This window comes from Mauremys reevesii, linkage group 8, assembly GCF_016161935.1.
Source record: "Mauremys reevesii isolate NIE-2019 linkage group 8, ASM1616193v1, whole genome shotgun sequence".
NCBI lineage: Eukaryota > Metazoa > Chordata > Testudines > Geoemydidae > Mauremys > Mauremys reevesii.
This window is the reverse complement of record NC_052630.1, coordinates 98,272,604-98,294,861: the sequence shown is the minus strand read 5'-3', so window position 1 is coordinate 98,294,861 and position 22,258 is coordinate 98,272,604. Positions and strand designations below refer to the sequence as shown.

The 22,258-nt window shown below is 41.5% G+C and overlaps 1 protein-coding gene across 2 annotated transcripts; it reads right to left on the bottom strand.

Annotated features, from left to right (window-relative positions):
* Positions 1–349: 349 nt before the first annotated feature.
* LOC120370051 (cytochrome c oxidase assembly factor 7) lies at positions 350–19,735 on the bottom strand. Of its 2 annotated transcripts, XR_005583583.1 has the most exons (4): positions 19,269–19,735; positions 18,571–18,711; positions 14,952–15,957; positions 350–605 (listed from the first exon to the last, which is right to left on the bottom strand). XR_005583583.1 is itself a non-coding variant. In XM_039484102.1 (3 exons), exons 1-3 carry the CDS (start codon positions 19,678–19,680, stop codon positions 15,509–15,511), a joined length of 1,002 nt encoding a protein of 333 aa, XP_039340036.1. In that variant the 5' UTR covers positions 19,681–19,735; the 3' UTR covers positions 14,317–15,508. The 2 variants fall into 2 exon arrangements, 1 of the variants encoding a protein (XP_039340036.1); XM_039484102.1 differs by lacking the exon at positions 350–605 and having other exon boundaries at positions 14,317–15,957.
* Between the last annotated feature and the right edge of the window lie 2,523 nt (positions 19,736–22,258).

The following is a 22,258-nucleotide window of genomic DNA, read 5'->3' as shown; positions in this document are numbered from 1 at the left end:
GCGCACGCGCTACAGAGAAAAATGGCTAAAAGGAAAACATCTTTAATCTAGTCCTGCAGGTCTGCCTCAGGCGAAACTCCCACTGAAGTAAATGGGAGCTTTGGTAGAGTCCAAGATGAAGACCCTTGTTTGTAAATGCATCCCAAAGCCACTGCGGAAAGATAATCAGCTGCAAGATATGTAATTATTGCTATAGTCTAGTTAATGTATCTGTGTATGTTGCTTCTCATATCTGCACAGTGTCTAAGACAGTATCCGTCTGTCTTTGTGTTGCTTAGCTACTGTACAAATTTACCTACTGGATACACTAAGTCATTTATAGAACACAATAAAATACTTGACCTACAAATACAACACAAAGTTTATTTTATTTCTATCCCAAGGACATTAGTTTGACACATACATTAAATGTTTTTCCCTATTCTAAAAATATCCCATAGAACATTCAAGTTGGTCGTTGCAGGGATCCCATTTTCCACATAGTTTATATGGCTGTTTCTTGTCATTGACTGGTCTTCTCATTTGTGTTAACAATTTAAACTTTCAATGATTCAGTCTTGGAGCCTGGGTAGATTTGGGAATTCCCATCCCCTTGGATGGTGAATCTGTATTAACAAGAAAGTGACAGTGAAACTCTTGCAGTGAGATTCCAAGGTTGAGTTGTGGACCTAGTGGTTAATTTTCTACTCTTTTGTAGAGAGTTGATGATCCAGTTTAGGATGACCAGATGGTCCCAATATTAGGGGCTTTATCTTATATAGGAAACTATACCCTCTAATTCCTCCCCCCCAAAACAAAATTTTTCACACTTGCTATCTGGTTACCCTACTCCAGCTGCTGTTCTTTTCAATATTTGGTTGCCATTTACATTCCACAAAACCTAATCTTTTTTGTTAATTTCATTGTCGCTTAACTTTAAGAACCAGTTACGCTGGTGGTTTCGCTAAAACTGTGCATGTTTTAATTCAATTTTGCAAACCTGCCAATTTAACAAGGTATTCTATGCTGCTTAAGGTTTAGAAATACTTTCTCAGTGCTTCTCAAACTTTTGTACTGGTGACCCCTTTCACATAGCAAGCCTCTGAGTGTGACCCCCCCCAAATTAAAAACACTTTTTTATATATTTAACACCATTATAAATGTTGGAGGCAAAGTGGGGTTTGGGGTGGAGGCTGACAGCTCGTGATCCCCCATGTAATAACCTCACAACCCACTGAGGGGTCCCGACCCCCAGTTTGAGAACTCCTGTTTTAACTGATGTTTGAGTCTTCTGTATTTCCAGGCACAAACAGCAACTAAGTACTCTTAGTCTGAAAGACCCCTTGTTTTTTTGCTTTGTTAATCTAAAACAAGAAAGAACACAAGTAAAGACTCCAAGACACACTACATCCTGTATGTGTCCCTCTCTGTGGATGGTATAATAAAATGAACACAAAATGGCTGCTTGTCTCAGCAACTTGCAGAGTCCTTAGAGATTTAAAGATAAAGTATGTGGGTGGGGGCAGGGGGATAAAAGCTACATGGCTTAATACACCACAGTGTAATTTTGTTTCATTGTGTTAACTTTTCATGTTGCACAAACCTTTTACTCTATTATAGCAAAGCATTTTGGGACTGTCAGGGTTCCCTCCCCACTCTGAACTCTAGGGTACAGATATGGGGACCCGCACAAAAGACTCCCTAAGTTTATTTCTACCAGCGTATGTTTAAAAACTTCCCCAAGGCACAAATTCTTCCTTGTCGTTGGATGGTATTGCTGTCACCACCAAGTGAGTTAAACAAAGATTCAGGAAAAGGACCACTTGGAGTTCCTGTTTGCCCAAGATATCCCCCCAAGCCCCTTCACCCACTTTCCTGGGGAAGTTTGAGAATAATATACCAACCAACTAGGGAAAAAAAAATAAGAAGCACCTCTGTAAAATCAGGATGGAAGGTAATTTTACAGGGTAATAAAATTTAAAACACAGAGGATTCCCCTCTAGGCAAAACGTTAAAGTTATAAAAAACAGGAATTAGCCTCCCTCTTAGCATAGGGAAAACTCACACGCTAAAACAAAAGATAATCTAATGCATTTCCTTCCTATTACTTACAATTTATAATCTTAGATGCTTATTTCAGGTACGGTTTTAGGAGATGGTTTTTCCTGCTCTGGTCTCTCTCTGTACCAGAGAGAGCCACAACAAAGAGAGCAAACAAAACCTCCCCACACAGATTTGAAAGGATCTTCTTCCCTTATTGGTCCTTTTGGTCAGGTGCCAGCCAGGTTATTTGAGTTTCTTAAGCCCTTACACGTAAAGGAGGGATTTTATGCTACCCTTAGCTGTATGTTTATGACAGGGACGTTGATATAAAATGTACTCTCTAAATGTAATTTGTTGAAATATAAGCCTATTCTGTGCCTTTCATATAGACTTCAGTGGCATGACTCCTTAGCTTCCTCTGCTATCAAACTCTTCATTCTGATGCTCATATGAAATTGGTAAGGTCAAAAAAGAACTTCACCAAAACAAGCTGAAAAATTTACCTTCAGATATAATCTCGCTAAGGACCGCAGTCTATTTGACCCATGATATTTGTGGCCTAATGATCTATAGCAGCTTCATTTTTAGGGGGCAGTGATGCAGCAGGTGTCACTCTAGCCTTGATCATGTTAAGAATAAATGTTGTGTATTCAATTAACCGAAACAGTGCAGAATGGGTGAAGTGGCACAATGCAGCAGAGAAGGTATTGCTACTTATCAAGAGCCGCTTGATTATTAAAGGGAAATAAATGATTGGAAGACAACACATCAAAGAAAGATTGTGCATTACTCTACAGTATAAACAATTTTTAATTTCTTATCCCATTCAACTTTTACTACTACTACCTCCCAGGCCATGATGTGGCTACCACATCTCCCCACTAATAGACTAAATAAATGTCAGGAAAATCATCCAAAGCCAGTTTTATTTAATGTTTTCTAGTCAGTAAACTGAGATCAGGGTCTTATAATTGTAGCTGTGGCCTTGGATGTAAGACACTCTCATATCTGACTCCCACACTGAGTTAACTCATCCAATGTCCTACAACATATCAATCTCTCAGAACCTTACTTTCCACATCTATATAATGAAGACAATATTTATTTCCCTTTCAGAAGTGCTCCAAGACTTTTGTAAAGCACTTTGTACTTCTGCAGTGCCTTCCATTCAGGAAACTCAGTTTTATTTTATCATTATAAAAGCTTCTAGTGCTAGGAGAGCTGAAATAAAATGAATTTGCATTTCTTCAACATTATTGAGATAATTAAATGCTCCAACTTCCTGGTCCATCAAGGATCCAGGGAGCAGGAATATGGGAACATAACCCAGGCTATATCTAATTCATGTAAACACTCCCACACTATGACATGGCAAGTGTGTGTAAAGGATTATCTGTTGGAAGAGTCTAGACCCCTGGAACAAGTGATCTATGAACAATATGAGTAGGTCTGGGGTCCACTCATACTTGAACAAATAGAGGCCCAATCATGGCACTTGCATGTTCAAGTAGTGGGGCTAGAACTGGTGCTCTCCACGGGCAAGTGGTAGATAATATCGTTCCTCCTGTCGTTACAGAGCCAGTGCTCTAGCATAGGGCTGGGGTGGCACTGAGATGCTGTCTTTTTGGGTGGGGAGGATGGACATAAAACAGAGCCCCTGACTTTGTGTGGTTATGAGAGACCCTTATAAGAAAAGGAACATTTTACAAGACACGGGCTAGCCTTAATTCAAGTCTAAGCGTGATGTAGCTGCCCACTACCAAAATTCTTCTTATAGTTTCCACTGGATGTTTTTTCCATTTCCTGTCCTAAACTGTTGGTTATGTGCTTAAATAGTGTTTCACCATAGGCTGCACTTCAGTGTTACAAACTGTATCCAGAATAAATGTATTTCAGTTTGTGAAGTGATCTGGAGTTCTTTGGGCTGAAGACTGGTACCTAAATGTACAGGGTTTTCTTTTCATTTCCTTGTTTTAATGTACAGAAAGTCTTAGAAGTTGCTAACTAAAACCACCTAGGGGGTATATTCAGCACCATACTTCAGTTTTCCCACAGGGAAAACACAATGGTGGTAGAGAAATTCCACCATACAAGTAAACCAGTGTTAAATCATCATAAAAATCACCATTTGAAATCACTACTTCAGAATGTTCCTGTAGCAAGGAGGTGTGATCTCCCTCAGAGGCTGACACAGAGGGAACACCACAAGCTGCCTGGTGGCCAGAGCCAGGACTACACCCCACATGCCAGAAGCAGAAGGGTGGGAAAGTATAAAAGGCCAGCTCAGTTGGGGGGCAGAGCTGCTGAGGGAGACAGATGTGTCTTTCCTGCTGCTAGAGTGGGATGCTGAGGAGAATCATGGCTGCCCTGAGGGCCTGCACAAGCTTCACGACACTTACTACTCCTGCTGTCCTTGGCGCTGCAAGGTGCCAACTGAAGGTGTTGGAGAACAGAGAGATCAGGTGGCCTCCTAAATGCCTGGAGACAAAGGCCCGGGGAGGAGAGTGAGTGTGCTGTTGCGGACTTCTGGGGGAAGTGGTGTGGAGTGTGATGCTGTGATGAACATCTCATCTCCATCCATAGCCAGTCAGGACTCTGGGGGAGCTCTCTCTCTCTCTCTCATACAGGCAAGAGGCAAACCTTCCTGGGTCTGACTGTCTGACATCGGAGCATTCAGCACATTCACTGCTTGGCGGTATATCCCCAGGAGCTGGAGGACAACCTTTGAGAGCAGGTATGCCTGAGGGGGCGAGTAGGAAGAAGTCCAGGGAAACTAGACAACAGTCTGGTTAAGAGCTGGCCTCGTACAAGGTCCGTGTGTTGTGGGAGGATCCCTCTTGACTCAGTAGTGGACCACTCCACCACTGTTAGGTCCCCGGGCTGGGACACGGTGTAGTTGGCTGGGCCTTTGGGCCCCCTGCTTGCCACCCCAGCCCTAGAGTGGCAGTACTCCCCCTCCTTAGGCCAGGAGACTGCAAACCCTGCCTGAGCCCCCTAGACTGTGTTTGGGTGTTCACCCCCTGCCAGAGCCCTAATGACTTGCTGCCCCTCTCTGACTGAGGGCTTGGAATCATACATTGCAGGTGCTCTACCCTAACTGCAGGTCAGAGCCCTGGTGGCCTGCTGCCCCACCCTCATCGAAGGCTGGGCATATGTACTACAGCTCTGCCTGACTGCAGGCCAGAGCCCTGACTGTTCACTACCCTGCACTGTGTGAGGGCTGGGCTTATAACTTGGTACTGCTCTGTCCTGACAGCAGCCCCACCCTGCTTGAAGGCTATGGCCCATCAAGTACCACTAATTCCCGCTCTTTGTTTTGAGCATACTCTAGCAGACCAGACAGTGAGGAAGCGGGACCTCCCTCAGAGGTGGATGCGGAGGGACAGCCATGACCTCCTACAGTCCCTAATTCCATATCACAGAGATTTCTTACAAGTTGATTTGGGGGAAAAAGAGATGAAAGTGTGTGTGTGGGGGGGGTGAATAAAATGTATTTGGAAGCACTTAGTAATTCTAATTAGTAGTATAGTGGAAGGGAATAATGACAATTACACACCAGATACATTCTGAATGTTAATACCGTATACTACTGGGTGTGTTTAAAGAGCAGATACAGAAAAAATTAAAGAACTAAAGATGAGACATGACTTAGGCTTCTAAATTCTGACTTAGAATTAGACCATTAAGTCTTTAAAATCTTTGGGGAAAAAAAAATCAATATTCTATTGATTCTGGAAACATTAGTAATACAGTGTTAGAAGTGCTAAGAGAGGCACAGCAAGATACTAGAGAAATCTATTGTCAATCAACATTTTGAAAAAGGAACTCCAAAGGGCATCAAAACTGAGAATGGAAAATACAGTACATTTTATATTTAAATACCTCTTCATATAGTTAAATGCTTCTGCAGTTCATGGCTTCAGAAGCTGACCATAAAATGTTTTTAGTCTCTTTATTCCTGCCAAGGTCATTAAATCATAAGAATATTAAATCTTAACACATGGGATTCATACATAATTCTTGATATGTTTACAAAGGACCTGATTCTTGATTGCCTTACTCCTTTGTAGTCATGTACATCTGTGCCAAGTGGTTATAAAATGGTACAATCTATATAAACAAATGGGGAGTTCAGCTCTGGGTGTGTTTTACAGCCTCTTTGCACAGATGTAAACTACCACACAGGGTACAAACCCTAGAGCATCAGGCCCTTCACCGCAGTTGAGAATTAGGAAATTGGTGTATTCTTCTGCAAGAATATGTTAATTTTTTTTTTTTAATTCCTTGATAATGCCAGTAGATTTATCAGCCTGGCTTTTAGTTGTGATCTTTGTGACTGAATCCTGTCAGAAGACTGTCATTGTCTTCAAAGTTTTTTATAACTCACTAAAAGTAAGTTTCTTACTGTCAAATTTTAAAAGTCCTATGTTCTAAATGAAGTCTTATTTTCCACAAGCTATTTTGTAAAGGACAGCTGCCTTCCGCCCCCCTCTACTGTCCCATGCCCTCTCCTTCCCAGTGACAGGACATCTCATGCTGCTAGTGGCTAGGTCCTTCTGTGACTGCTGAAATACATGTCAGGAGTTATTCATGTGTAGACAAGATTTCTATATGGAAATCCAGTGATCTGCAGGCAACAGACCCTGCTCCCTCTCATTTTCTTTTTTCAGCTGTTGAATTTTGTCTAAGGGTAATAGTCCCCAAAGCACCTAAATGACTTGGTAACCTACATCCCTGTTAGACTTGGACTCCTGAGAGCCTAACCCCCCTTTTCAAATATGAATGAGGCACTTAAGTCATTTAGAAACTTTTGCAAATGTTAGTTTGTGAGCTCTCTGACACGCTGACTATCAGTGTGTGTGTTTGTACACTGCCTAGTGCAGGGGACCCTACTTGAATCCTTGGTACTTCTGCTATAGAAAGAACACTACCACTGATAGTGGTTTGTCACCTGGCTTTGATGTGAGCAAGCCCAACAGAGCCCTTTCTGTATAGGGCCCCATGGAGGAGGTGGCATTTTCCCTACTCTTCCACACAGGCAGGAAAAGATCTGCTGAGGCAAGTCCCCTCTGTCATGTGACAATGGAAAGACTCAGTCTTCAAACACTGAAGGGCCAGCAATGCCCTTCTGCCATGTACATTGGCCAAACCGGACAGTCTCTACGCAGAAGAATAAATGGACACAAATCTGACATCAGGAATCATAACATTCAAAAACCAGTGGGAGAACACTTCAACCTCTCTAACCACTCAGTGACAGACTTAAAGGTGGCAATTTTGCAACAAAAAAACTTCAAAAACAGACTCCAAAGAGAAACTGCTGAACTTGTATCTAATTTGCATATTAATTCAATTAACTCTGGCCTAAACAGAGACTGGGAATGGTTGGGTCATTACACTAATTGAATCTATTTCCCTATGTTAAGTTCTCCTCACACCTTCTATGGGCCATCTTAATTATCACTTCAAAAAGGTTTTTTTCCTCCTGCTGATGATAGCTCATCTCAATTGATTAGACTTTTCCTGTTGTTATGCATACTTCCACCTTTTCATGTTCTCTGTATGTATAAATATCTCCTGTCTGTGTGTTCCATTCTATGCATCCAAAGAAGTGAGCTGTAGCTCACGAAAGCTCATGCTAAAATAAATTTGTTAGTCTTTAAGGTGCCACAAGTACTCCTGTTCTTTTTCCGGATACAGACTAACACAGCTGCTACTCTGAAACCTGATTAAGACACTTCATTAGAACAACCAAAGCAGTATTATTTCTAAACTCTCTCCTTGCAGTCTCACTGTAGAGCTTCTGCTTAGAAGATGTTCCACAATCTCTTATGTGGATTTGTGCTGCAGCTTAAAAAAATATATATGTGCACGCACACACACACACACACACATACCCTCATACTTTTCACGTGTACCTTCAGTAGGGATGCTTCATCCTTAAAATCCCAAGAAGATAAAATAAATACTGTGGGTGATTTTCCCCCACCACTTCCCATCCATTAACAATCCTGTCACAGTTGCTGGAGATGGGGAAATAATACTTCCAATCAGCACTTTCAACATCTACAGCCAGATAGTCACACTTTTATTTCATTCATTAGTCTTGATCAGCTCCCCCTTTGAAGTATATTACTGTATCACAATAGAACATTGGCTGCCTGCTGAGATAAACACAAACTAGTTAAGAAAAAAAGAAAGCACTTCAGTAAGTTGCCAAGTTTTTAAATGGATTCCTTTATTTAACATTCTCACAAGGTGTTTAATCACCTACCTGGTGTGCTGCTGCAGTACTGTGCCTATTTCCATCCACTCACAATCATAAGTACACCCAGGCTGTTTGCTCTTCACCACATAGACCTGTTATTCTATAGTTCTTTTACAAAGAGAACAAGACACAAGTATATTGCAGCAGATGCTTTCCATGCAGTTCTCCTCCCTACAGGTCACCCTCAAAGCTCCTCCCAATTATATCAATACCCTAGTAATTACTACTCAAGTGCTCATAATCCCCTACCAGGAAGTGTTTAATTGCTCCCCACTGAGCCTGCAGCCTTTTCTGTGCTGCAGTAATGTCAGGGATCAGGGTTCTATAGCTAGTACTCTGCACAATCATCCAACCTACAGAACCTAAAAAACTTAATTCTTCCAGATTTCTATGGATGGTGCTCTGGATATGTGTCAGTTGCTCTACCTGTACAAAATCTTAATGGCTTTTGAGACAATAATTTCTGTCCCAGAAATGCTAAATTATGTCTTTGTAGTGTAAGATAAAAAGGAAAGATGCAGAAATTAGCCTTGCAGCAATACAATAAGTGCTCCTACTATTCAAAGCATGGTTGCTATAAGCTAAGATATATTGCAATTGTGAAATCCATCAAGAGGACTCCAGATCCTAAAAGCTAGGTTGGAAATTGATTCTTATGGATACACTAACTATATAAAAAAAACCCTGTGCCGCTGAAATAAAAAATGGGACTGAACCCTTCTGACGTTATCCCAGGGATGTTCCATGTAAATTTCACACACATGTTCATCCGTTTTTAAGTTGCTTGTGTGCCTTGAGGAGTAACTACTTTAAGCACAGATTTTGCTAGACGGAAGCATCAGTGAGGCAGCTTCAGTATTTGGTTGATGGATAAATAAAAGGTCTGAGCATCCCATTTTACAGGAGCAGGACCAACCTGCTCATATAAGTGCAGGCGATGATCTGGGCCAACATTCTGGCCCAGATCCCTTATCCTATACACTGTGGATGTAAAACTTTACCAGCTCACTCCACTCTTACACCTGAGATAGGATTTTACACCTATTTTGTCCATGTGTAAATGAATACATGAGGTGCAAGCCAGTGAAGAATCTGGCCATGAAGCTTTTGTTCTGCTTATCCTGAAAGAAGGCTTGCTTTTATTTTCTCTAGCTGACCCTTAAAATACTAACTACAGTAACACAAATCTACTTCATTTTTGTTAACGATACATTGTAAATTGCTGGAAACTGGACGAGGAAGCATAACATTCCCCTTCTCCAGCGTAAGTAAGAATTTTTGACTTGCACTGCCATCTATTGCCACAGCATGCACATTTTATCTGCATCTCTATTATATGCCTGTGCAGGTTTTTTTATTCCTGTATTAAATATCCCCCTTGAAAGGAGTTTGTAATATGGGCCATTCACTTAGAAGTTCAATGAGCCTGGTGACAAACTGTTTTAATCAATAAATTCTCTAGCTGATTTATAACACAGTGAGTTATCAAGAACTGATTTCATTGCACACATTTGTAATAATGGTGTTACTCTATTGACAGAGTCTGCAGTAAGATAGCTATCAGTTTGGTGGATGAACCAAATGGACTAGGATCCAGCTCATTCCCAGAGCTCTTTAATCAAATCCCCTTTAAATCAGGGATGAATTTGATTCAGTGTCTTTAACTAAGCCTTAAGGCTCTGAATCAGCAAAATAAATGAGGCCGGGTAAGGAGATTTTTTTGCTTAATTAGACCCTAATGAGTTAAATTGGCTAAGGCCACTTTCCCTTAAATATGTGTGAATAAAAAGTTCAGAACCTGACAGAAAAGCAGGAATCTATTGCTAATAGGTTGTTATTGTTTTCTACCCTGAGGGGCGATTGCCACTTTTCCATCCTTCATCATGTATGCACTGGTTACTATAAGGTTCTCATGCATGCACAAGCAGCAAAGTAACATCTTTCTGTTTGATTACAAACAATATAAATAAAACTTTTTTTAAATGATGACCTATGCCTGAGAGAAAGGATGGTCAGGTATATAAGGCACTAGACTTATACTAAGGAGAGCTGGGTTCAATTTCTGCTTCTACACTGCCTTCCTGTGTAATCTTGGTCAAACCACTTAATCTCTTTGCGCTCCCATTCTCCATCTATAGAATAGGGATAATACTACTTCTTTTCTCACTCTGTCTGTCTTGCCTATTTAGATTGCAAGCTCCTCAAGGAAGACACCCTCTCTGACTTCATGTATGTACAGCACCTAGCGCAATGGGGCCTTAGTCCTCATTGGGACCTCTAGATACTACAGCAGTACAAATAATAATGACAATAGCTTGATTGTGTTTTGGTTAGTAAATCAAAGCCTCCTGAAAACACAGTACTTGTAAAATACAAAATTCCTCAATCCCCAGACAGCACAACTAGTGTGATTGTGCACTGCACAGGGCATGGCCTTCCAGCTTGTCCATATGCTGTAAGCTTTGCAGGGTTGGGCAGGAAGTGAGGTAGGGCTTGTATATCTAACAGACATTGTCTGAACTAGGCAAGAGCGTTAGGATCCCTTCTGCCAACTTGACTACTCAAATTTCTTGTGAGAAGTGGCTTGTATTTTTTTCTCTGATGCACTAAAGAAAACACTTTGGCCACAATTTAAAAAAATGACTAATGATTTTGTGTCCCTCAGTTTCTGAGTGCCCAGTATGAGACTTTAAAAGGGTCTTAAAGGGGTCTTCAGAAAATGCTGAGCACCAACTTCTGAAAATCAAATCCCTTTAAGAGGGGGAGGTCTCAAGTCGGGTGCCCAAATATTGAGGCACTCAGTATATCTAGTCACTTTTGAAAATCTTGGCCTTTAGATCTGAGAGGTAAAGAGTATTAATATAGAATGTATGGGCAAGATTCTAATCCCACGCTGCATCTGCACTAATGGAACTCCACTGATTTACACCAGTGTAAGAGCAGTCTCCTGTTTCTAATTTCTGTTTAACAGAAAAATACATTCATGTCCTTTTCTAGGTTTCCCAATGACTGTGCTTAACTCCCAGCTTAAAAAAAGAAAGCATATTGTAACAAAATGACTGGTCTGTAAGTAAATGGAAACAACTTCAGAATAGGAGTCCATTTAGAGATAATTACACTTACTATTTCATAACCGCAGAGCTGCTAATCCCATGAGTTGAAGTTCAGAAAACAGTGTATTGCACCAAATGCTTTTCCTCAAGTTTGTCTGTAATTAACTGGTTTCTGTAAAACCATGGTGAGCAAAGTGCTGCAACCCACTGTGAAACAAATTAAAGTTATTTCCTTGTGTGACAAATACTGGAATTACTTTGATTTTCAAAACTTGGATGACTCCCTTACTGTAATTTTAATTAGTTTTTTCTTCATATTTTTGTTCAAGCAGCTCTATTCTTTAGAGACTGATCAGAACTTCAGTTCTATAACTTCAATCAGGAAGCCAATGGTTGTACATTCATAGGTCTGCCTCTTGCTGCAGAGCCTTTTGACAGTTGAGGCACATCAAGCTGGCAGATCAGAGAAAAAGGCATTTAAATTGTGTGCGCGTACGTATATGCACACTTATAGCTGATGAATGGCATTAGCCCTGGTGACTAAAGTCCTCTATTTATTCTAAGAACAGGAAATAATACTTGGGCCCTAATTCACTTCTCCTAGCAGTTTAAATCAAGAGTCACACTGGTGTAAAACTGATGCTGGCAAATCAGGCCATTAGCACTTAAGTGTCACAGTGCTTAACTTGTGGAATTCACAGTCCTAAGTTAGGCAGCCATGCATGGTAGGGGGAGAATTAGGCATCTAAGAAAAGGATTCACAAAAGACATCAAGCTGAGTGGATGAACTGTTAAACCAGCCAGTAGAAAATGCCAGAATGAGACAGAGAAAAAGTGAGAGACTGATTCTATAGCCCACTAGTTGGAGTCAGGGTCGCATCCCTGCTCCAAGAAATATTTCATTAATTATACAAAGGGAAACAGCTTCATCAGGAGAGACTGAGAGGGGCCCACCCCAGAATACCCAAAAAGCCTGATAACTAGGGCACTCGTCTGGGATGTGGGAGACAGAGGCTCAAGTCAAACCTAGGTCTTCCACATCCTGGGTGACCGCTCTAACCAGTTGGATATTTGATATAATTGGACACCGCCCTTCCTCCAAAGTCTCATCTCCCTGCAGGCAAGACCAGCAGGGGAACATCTAGCTTGAGAATCTCACTGGAGCTAGTGCACCAATCATCTGAGTGACATGAGCACTGGGGTGCTCTGTGCATACTCATATGCAGAAACAGGCACCTAGGAACTTTAGACACCCATAGGGTTAGGGGGCAGCTGAGCAGGGGTTTTGTAAATGCCACTGGTAGCTAAATGTTTGACTTAGGTGCCTAAAGAGGCATTTAGACCCCTCAGTCCCCTTGTGGAGCTAGCCCTTAGTGCATTTTTTCATTTTCAAAAGACTGCATAAGTTTTCCAGTGTTTCCTGTGTTCCAAATGAGAAGGTCCAGATCTAAACCACTCTCACTATGGGGCCATGGCTAAAAGCCACAAAAAGGTCCCATGTCAGCAATGCAGTTCCCACTAGAGCTCTGGGAATGAGCTGGATCCTAGTCCATTTGGTTCATCCACCAAACTGACAGCTATCTTACTGCAGACTCTATTGCTGGCGAGAATTGAACACCGCTTGATTTTCAGGTCTCAAACTGGAACCGTTGTTTTAACGGCTAGTCCAGCAATCTCTTGCTTTGTAAGTTGTGAAAAATTGATGGGGAAGAGAGAGACAATATGGAAATCCACCATATAATTTGTACATACTGTTACTTACTTTGAGAGTTAAACAGGTTGCTAAAATTTCTTCTGCTTTAATTCTGCACTAAGACTTATCCAAGGGACTTTAGGCTTCCCCTTCACATCCCTCAAGTCTGTTAAGCACAGAGCCACCATTCATCCATGCTATAAAGGAGCGTAATTTTACTCTTGTTAGTCTCCAAACTTTTCCCACTGATCTGCATTTTGGGATTTCTTAATTACCATTATTTTTCCAAACGCCTCTGGTGACTATACTCAAAGGATATAAAGCCCATAATATTACCAACTGCAAATGGAAAGTCCCTGTTAACACATGCAGGAAAGGCCTCCAACTGAGAAGCATCTGTCCTGAGTTCCTGAAACCTCTGTAATTACATTGCAGTAGCACAATCACAACTCTGAAACCATGTCCTGCCGCAGCCGATTAGAGTACCCACATATATTAGAGTCCAGTTGATAAATTAACAGGATGCTTATTTGCTTGCTGATTCCATTGTAGTGTGTCCTATTAGCAAGAATAGAGGGAGTATTCTCCACTCTTAGCTTGATTTTATTCCCTCATTTTGTTTTCTTTAAGAGTGAAATAGAATTTGATACTTGTTTCAGCTTTTAAGGAGGATGTATACCCCACTTGTGAGCCCAAGATCCCAAATGAAAATATTTGTCCCTCTTCATTTTGATTTGGAAAAAAAATTATATATTCTTCAGCTACAGGAAATTCATTCTGCAGATTACGGAAACTTTACATGAAAAATAAGAAATTTAGGAAGACAACTAAAAGGAAGCCACTAGGTTCAGGGCGATAGTAGAAGCATGAAGTTAAGTAGAAGAGGAATAATGACAGCGAGGATTTAAATTAATGGAGATATACCTATCTCCTAGAACTGGAAGGGACCTCGAAAGGTCATTGAGTCCAGTCCCCTGCCTTCACTAGCAGGACCAAGTACTGATTTTGCCTCAGATCCCTAAGTGGCCTCCTCAAGGATTGAACTCACAACCCTGGGTTTAGCAGGCCAATGCTCAAAACAATGAGCTAGAATTGCTCCTGCATTCCTTGTACAGCCAAGTCCCACAATCAAATCAAGTCAATGAGGGAGCTGCATGCATAAGGACCTCAGGATCAAATCCTTAGTTAATCCATACCATTTACCTAACACATGGACATTCAAAAATACAGGATGGGGAACGTGTGAAGGCAGATAATTTAAGATAGCTTCAGTGCAGAAATTGCTTAAAACATATTTAGAGTTTATTATATAATTGGGACAACTCTCAGTTTTGAAATTGATACCACTTAAGGGAAATAAAAATGAAATGTAGCTCCACCACACAAAAATGCACTATTATACTGATGCCTCTTTTCTTAATTTCAAATGAAGAAAGCATTGTGTGGCTTTTAGAACACAAGCGCCCCTTAGTGGTAAGATACACAAACATTCCACCATAATTTACTGTAGGTGTGTTTTTTATAATTAAAAACATCACATTCTGAAGTCTTTGCTCAGTCAAAAATGCCCAGTGACTAATATTCAAGTTTAGCCTGAGTAAAGATTTCTTAATTTGGGCTCTCTCTCACACACACACTTTTAAAATCACTCAAATTATATACAAGAATTGAATTCTTCAATAAAACATTGAACCCATTTGTAAGAGACTAAAAACAATTTACACAAAGAAAGGATACTTAATGACATCTAGATAAGATTTACTGGACTTTCAAGAAATCAAGATTTATATGTGCGCATCTGAATTTTAAAACTTCACTCTTCACCATGTCAGCTACGCTATATCCCTTTTGTAACCTTGGTAAACAGAGAAGTGCAACTAAAGAAACTACATTTAGAAAACAAAAAAAATACCACCTTCAGTGATCAGTGTATTTCAGCATCAATGGAAGGAGCATGTCCTGTGATGATTCAAGTTGAGGTTTTCAGTGTGAGTGCTTGTCTTTGGAAAAGAAGAGTACCCAAGAGTACATAAATTCTTCTATATAGCATCCCTTAGGGTCCAGTAATAATATCCAAAGTAGTCTCTAAAATTACAGACACAGTTTTGCGTAGTCAGGTTTGAGTAATTATGCACATATGACTGTGTGTGGATGTGGAAGATTGCAGCCACAAATCAGCACATGGAACTGCACCTTCAATTTTAAAAGCTGGGCCTCTGAGCCTTTCAAAATTTGGCCCTAAACGTTTGTTCGCCTGAAAAACTGTTCTACATGAAAGGGCAAAGTTTTCAGATAATGGTACACCAAAGTTGTACATGCATCAGTTGCACATCCAAAAATTTACACATGCAAACACGTACGTACAGATGCCTCTTTTGTGAGTGCAACAGGTATGGGTTTTTTGTTTGCAGCTAAAGTTTTTGCACCATTTAAAAGCGCAGTCCTAGAAGTCAGGGAATGATTTAATTGGATTTATTCTCCAAATGTTAAGGCTCTAGAAGCTTCCTGCTGTTCTTTATGTAGATCTCTTGCCCTGTTTTTCAGAGCCTCTGCCTTGGCATCATTCTTATCAATTCCATCTCCTAGTTTGTACATTCGACTGGCATTGGCACATGCCCACACATGACCCATGTCACATGCTTTCAAAGAGTACTTCAAAGCCAAGTTCATGTCCTTTGGTATCCCAGGTGCTCCTTGAAGATATATTGCACTAAGATTGAAGCAACTAGGGGCAAAACTGCCATCGCATGCTTTAGTGTAGTAGTCCCTGGCAAAGACTGGGTCAGGTTTGTCATCATTTACTTGCCCATCATGTGCTAAAAGTCCAACGTTGTGGCAAGCATTTATTGATTTCTTCCCACCTTTTTTGCAAGACTTCAGAAAGCAGTTGTAGGCAGCTTTCAAATCTTGGCTGAGTCCACCTGCAGCCCTCCAAAAAACACAATCAAATGCAAGTTTGTGAGAAGAACATACTCTAATTGTGAGATAGTGAGAAAAGAGTTTTCTTTCACAAATTTTTCAATACTATTTTGGAAGACTATAACTATCATTAATACAAAGATAGTTGGAAATGTGGACTATACTTCAATAGAGAATCGAGACCTAGTCTACATTAAACAAGGTTTGCCAGTATAGCTATGTCGGCGAACCCTCCTAGTGTAGATGCAGCTTTTACCAGCAAAAGACCTCTATTGTTAGTATAGTTTATACCAGTTCCCTGGTGTAAATGAGTTACACCAGCCAAGGCACTTTTTGTCAGTAAAACTATGTCTACACTAAATGAAGAAATGTAAACAAATGTATTCTTTCCATATATAGCCAAACCTGGTTTATCCAAAGACTACATAATTTAGACAAAACAGGTTTCAGATAAAAGGAAGACTTAGCCTAGGCATTTGATGCAAGGCAGAAAATGCTACCACGGTTGACTATAATAGGTAAAAATATTAGTTTGCTGAAGAGGGGTGTCTTCCATTTTATTTTTATATATAAAATTTAAATCCTACAACTCCTCCTGTTTTGTAGCCAATTGGTATTAGCATAAATAATTCCAACTGTTGCTTAAAGCCTCATCCTGCTCTCATTCAAGTCAACTACAGCAGCATAGGACCTGTAATTTCTCAACAAAATGGGTTTCAAGCATATCTCCAAATAATATACATAAAGGAAATGTATACAACTCTCAAAGAGACTATCTGGTTATTTGGAAGAGTAACCAAAAATTGATCTACAAGAAAAATGTTTCCTTACTTAGGATTCCTGAGACAAGACTACCCCTGCAGTGATAATGAGATATGAGCCATTAAACAAAACTGTAAACCCTGTATTGAAGTGGTTTCCATCATAGCCAAGAGGTGCAGCAGCACCCCCACATCCCTAGTTCTAGCACTTATGCCTGAGTTGGCTGGCACAGGGCAGCCACAGGTTTTCTTTGCTGTGTAGACATACCTGAGCTTGAATCAAGCCAGAACCCAGGGTTCAAGCTTTGCAGTGTAGATGCAGCCCCACTGTGCTCATGATCTGGGAGTACGGCAAAAGTATCCTACAATGTCACAGGCAGATTTTTTTGTTCTCTGAACAGTCAAATTTTCCCACACTGCACCATGAACAAAGGGCTACAGCAGCCATACTGGGAGCGGGGGGAGATACTAGGAAGTCTGGGATATGGGTCGCTAGTCTCAGGCCAACGCAATGCAGTGCAAGATGCTAGAGCCCCAGGTTGGGACCCAGGGTTCAACAATTCCTAACCTGAGGGTTACAGACAAGTGTTGACATTCAAGCCCGAAGTTAACAAAGCCAGGGACTGCTAACCTGATTTCTACTAACCTTCAGCTTACTTTGCAGTGTAGACATACCTAGACAGGCCACCAAAAACGTGAACAGCAATGAGAATGACATGAGTAGAGATAAGGAAGTGTTAGTACCATTATACAAAGCACTGGTGAGACCTCATCTGGAATACTATGTGCAGTTCTGGTCTCCCAGGTTTAAGAGGGATGAATTCAAACTGGAAAGGTACAGAGAAGGGCTACTGGGATGTTCTGAGGAATGGAAAACCTGTTGTATGTTGTTTAGCCTAACCAAAAGAAGGCTGAGGGGAGATAAAATTGCTCTCTATAAATATATTGGGGGATAAATACCAGGGAGGGAGAGGAATTATTTAAGCTCAATACCAATGTGGACACAAGAATAAATGGATAGAAACTGGCCATCAGGAAGTTTAGACTTGAAATTAGATGACGGTTTCTAAGCATCAGAGGAGTGAAGTTCTGGAATAGCCTTCCAAGGGGAGGAGTGGAGGCAAAAGACATATTTGGCTTCAAGACTAAGCTTGATAAGTTTATGGAGGGGACGGTATGATGGGATAGCCTAATTTTGAAAATAATTGGTCTTTGACTATTAGCGGTAAATATGCCCAATGGCCTGTGATGGGACACTAGATAGGGTGAGATACAGATTCTTTCCTGGGTGTCTGGCTGGTGAGTCTTGCCCACATGCTCAGGGTTTAGCTGCTCACCATATTTGGGGTCAGGGAGGAATTTTCCTCCAGGGCAGATTGGTAGAGGCCCTGGGGGTTTTTCACCTTCCTCTGCAGCATGGGGCACGGGCCACTTGCTGGAGGAGTCTCTGCACCTTGAAGTCTTTAAACCACACGTTGAGGACTCTGATAGCTCAGACATAGATCAGGGGTTTGTTGTAGGAGTGGGTGGGTGAGATTCTGTGGCCTATGTTGTGCAGGAGGTCAGACTAGAAGATCATAATGGTCCCTTCTGACCTTAAAGTCTATGAGTCTAAATATGTGCTTCCTAGCACTGAAAGGTTAACCCATAATAAAATGTTAGCTAGAAATCCTGAAGCACCTTGTCACAAGAAGAGAACTAGCTCACAAGAACAGCCTCAACACCAGTGGGGGCTGGTCTCCAGTGGGCACAAAAGGGGAGGGCCTGGAGGGTTAGCCTCCCCAAGCCAGGGCTTCACCCACCACTCATGCTCAACACTGCCCTTTCTTCCAACAGGTGGAAGCTGTTTCTCACCTTTCCCAGTTGCATAATAAGCTCCAAGTTTATAGCAACTCTCACTGTTCTCATTCTTTTCACAGTTTTCTTTTAGCACCTTGGCAGCTCCTTCAAAGTCCTTCTTCACCCCCTCCAAATAATCAGCCAATCGATGACAACCTGCGAGGAAGACAGGGATTAAACGGTTTACAAACTAGGCTCAGGCTAGGCCATTTGGGTGTTTCACCGCAACACAAGAACCGAAGACAATTGGTCTTTCTAATATGGTATCTTGCTTGTCCATGTTTGGTCTCATTTGTCTATACTACAAACCCACTGGAAGCTTTAACATCAGCTCTGAAGTCCCCCCACCCCAGTTTATCTGTGCAGGGCTGCACCCCGGGACTACACTGCAGGCGCAGATTAAAACAAACATCCTAGACCTGGCAGCGCTGCTTTGCAAGAGAAACCCCACACCTCGCTTTCTGCAAGTAGGGCTGACTTAAAGGACAGCAGCAGTCCCCCCAGCTACAGGCACTTCCCAGAGCGGTGGGGCCCAGTGACCTTGGCAGCATCTCTCCACTCGTGCATGAAGGCAGCAGCTAGGAGAGGCCAGGGACCGAGCGCTCCACCGGGAGGACGCGCCACCCGCACTAGGGGCCAGCCCTCGGTGCCGGCAGCTCTGCCTGGGGTAGGTGCAGCCTGCAGCCGGGCGCTGCGCCGGGTTGTCCACTTACCGTCCGGGTCACCCTCCTTGTAGCACTGGTAGCTGTACTCGATGCCCAGGTTCTCCAGGTAGCCCTTCACCTCCTCCTCATCCTCCAGGTTGACCAGCCCGGCCATCGCCCTTCCTCGGGAGGAACCTGCCGCCGCGCTGCAAGGTGACTCGACCACGAGCGATGCGCCTGCCCCTCCTGCAGGGCCCGCCCGCACCCGGAAGGGAATAGCTACCGCACGCAGCCAGAGCAGAGCGCCGAAGAATCGATGCGCGGCGTCAGCCCAGCTGTAGAAGCGAAGCGGGCGGGCGAGGAACGTGTAAACTGTGGTCGGAGCAGCTGTTCCCGGATAGTATCCCCTGCAGGCTACACCCCCTGGCCAGGCCGGCAAGCTAGGGGCATGGGGCTCTAGCAACAGGGCTTTCCAAGTCATTCTCTTTCGCTTTCCTTTTGTCTAATCACTTTCATTCTTTCTCTAAACTTTTTTTTCCCATTCACCCCTTCTGAAACCAGCCGTGGATCATTTTATTGCTATGGATACATGCAGTAATTTGGCTCAATAGGTTATTATGCCTATCGGTGCTCTTTGCCCAAGAACCATTGCATTGATCTTACTGAATTACACCTATGAATATACTTACACGCATGATACTATTTTGCACCCAAAATTACCCAAACACTTTACAAATGTTAAATATGCCTCAAAAACTAGTTATATGAAAATGGGGAATCTTTCTATTAAAAAACAAAAGGGCTTATTCTACTTTCTATTCCCTTGCTTATTTCTCTTTCTACTTCTCCTCTTTCTTTGGGTAAAGTATATTTTAGAGATACTGTGTTTGCTCTGAGCTGCCTCAATATGACAGTCTCAACAAAATAAGGGGCCAGCTGCACAAGGAAAATGACCCAGACATCTCATGTGTTGCTGGCAACCATTTTGAGCAGTAGGTCACTTTCCCTTCAACCAGCTTTGAAAACTAACTACTATTAGCCGACACAAACTGTTTACCTAACCTCAAGAAGAGGTCTGTGTAGCTTGAAAACTTGTCTCTTGTAACAACAGAGGTTAGTCCAATAAAAGATATTGCCTCACCTACCTTGTCTCTCTAATATCCTGGGACCAACATGGCTTTACAACACTGTTACAAAAGCATGAAAGATGCCTCTTGCACCATAGCTCCAGGTCACTTCCCATACTGATGTTGACAATGTTTTTGGCATTGCCAAACCCAAGTGTTCACTAGTGAGTCAGTCTGCCTCCCCTCCTCCCACCCCAATAAAAAGAGGTTGGTTTACAAATTATATTTTAGAAAAAATAAATTTGGGGGGAGGAGTTGCCTTCTGGGTTTTGAGCCTACAGAGATCATGTTTTCCAGTTGTTCTTTACAACTATGAGGGCTAGAAACTTAGTTTAAAAAAAATGAAAGCTGAGATTGTTGTGTAATTATATGATTCCAGAAGCCGTGGCTTTAAGAAAAACACCAAATATCATGACTTGTGATTAAAATAGTGAGTTGGCAACACTTTTTTTTTGTCTATCTGGACTAACAGCTACATAGTGTTCAACACCATTTTAAGGGGAGAAGGCCGTGTTGATAACCACTGTCAGCAACTGTTCATTTTCCAAGTATAGACAAATCTTTAACACCATGTGATCCTGGGCAGGCCACACAACTTCCGTGCCTCAACGTTGTCCTTTCAAAAATGGGATTAATACTTATTTCCCTTCTTTACATCAGTGTTGTGATAACTAACAACTTAATGGTCCTTTTTTACAGCCTCCGTATAAGCAAAACTTCTATTTGCTTCAGTTAGAATTTTGCCTGCATAAGGACTGCATTGTGGAGACTAATAGTTGTAAATTTGACATCCTCTAATGAAAGAAAGTATAAATTAATATAGAAATTTGGGTCTTCTGATCTATTATTTGTTATTTTGCTGGTTTGAGAATAAGTATTGTTCATGTGGCTGTATCTGGAGTCAGCAAGAAGCTTAAATGCAAGCTCTTTATATTTTCATTTTATCTGGTTAGGGTGGCATTATTACACATCATTACATTGTATCCTGAAACTGAAATAACTGAGACTGGTGCACTCTGTGCTGACAAGAAACTGTAGTGCAGGGGTAGGCAACCTATGGCACATGTGCCTAAGGCGGCACGTGAGCTGATTTTCAGTGGCACTCACGCTGTCCGGCTCCTGGCCACCGATCCGGGGAGCTCTGCATTTTAATTTAATTTTAAATGAATCTTTTTAAACATTTTAAAAACTTTATTTACTTTATATACAACAATAGTTTAATTATATATTATACACTTATAGAAAGAGACCTTCTAAAAATGTTAAAATGTATGACTGGCATGCGAAATCTTAAATTAGGGTGAATAAATGAAGACTAGGCACACCACTGCTGAAAGGTTACCAACCCTTGCTGTAGTGGGTATGTCTGTGAGAGAGAAGTGTTCACTACCACCTACATCTATGGTTCAAATCTGCTCCCATTAAAGTCAGTTGCAAAGCCCCCATTGACTTCAGTGGAAGTAGTATGAGGCCTTTTATAAACTTTTAAAAGTTTTAATCTTTTTTAATTTACCTGTTACAAACACAGAATAACAAACAACAGAAGTGCAGTGTGCATGTAGCCCCTACTGAAATAAATTATTAACTTTTTGAAAACTACATCAGCTCTGGGTCTGAAATAAATGTTTTTTTTGACTAATAATATAGCCTGTTAAATGCTAGTGTTCTCACCTAATGTGACTTCTGTTTCTGAAGCTCTGATGCTGATCTTCTTCCCTGTCGTCTGGCTGATGTGACTTTTGACTTTCACAGGACTGTAGGGGCTCATTTGTGAGGCGGAGCGATATTTGGACTTTATGAAGTTCATGCTCGAAAACTTTGCTCGTCATAAGTATGTTTTGAGCCATGGATGACAGGACTCCAATTGCTATTTTTTTGTTCATATATGTGTCACGGGAATGGCACAATGTTCAAAAAAAAGTTTGTTGGGTT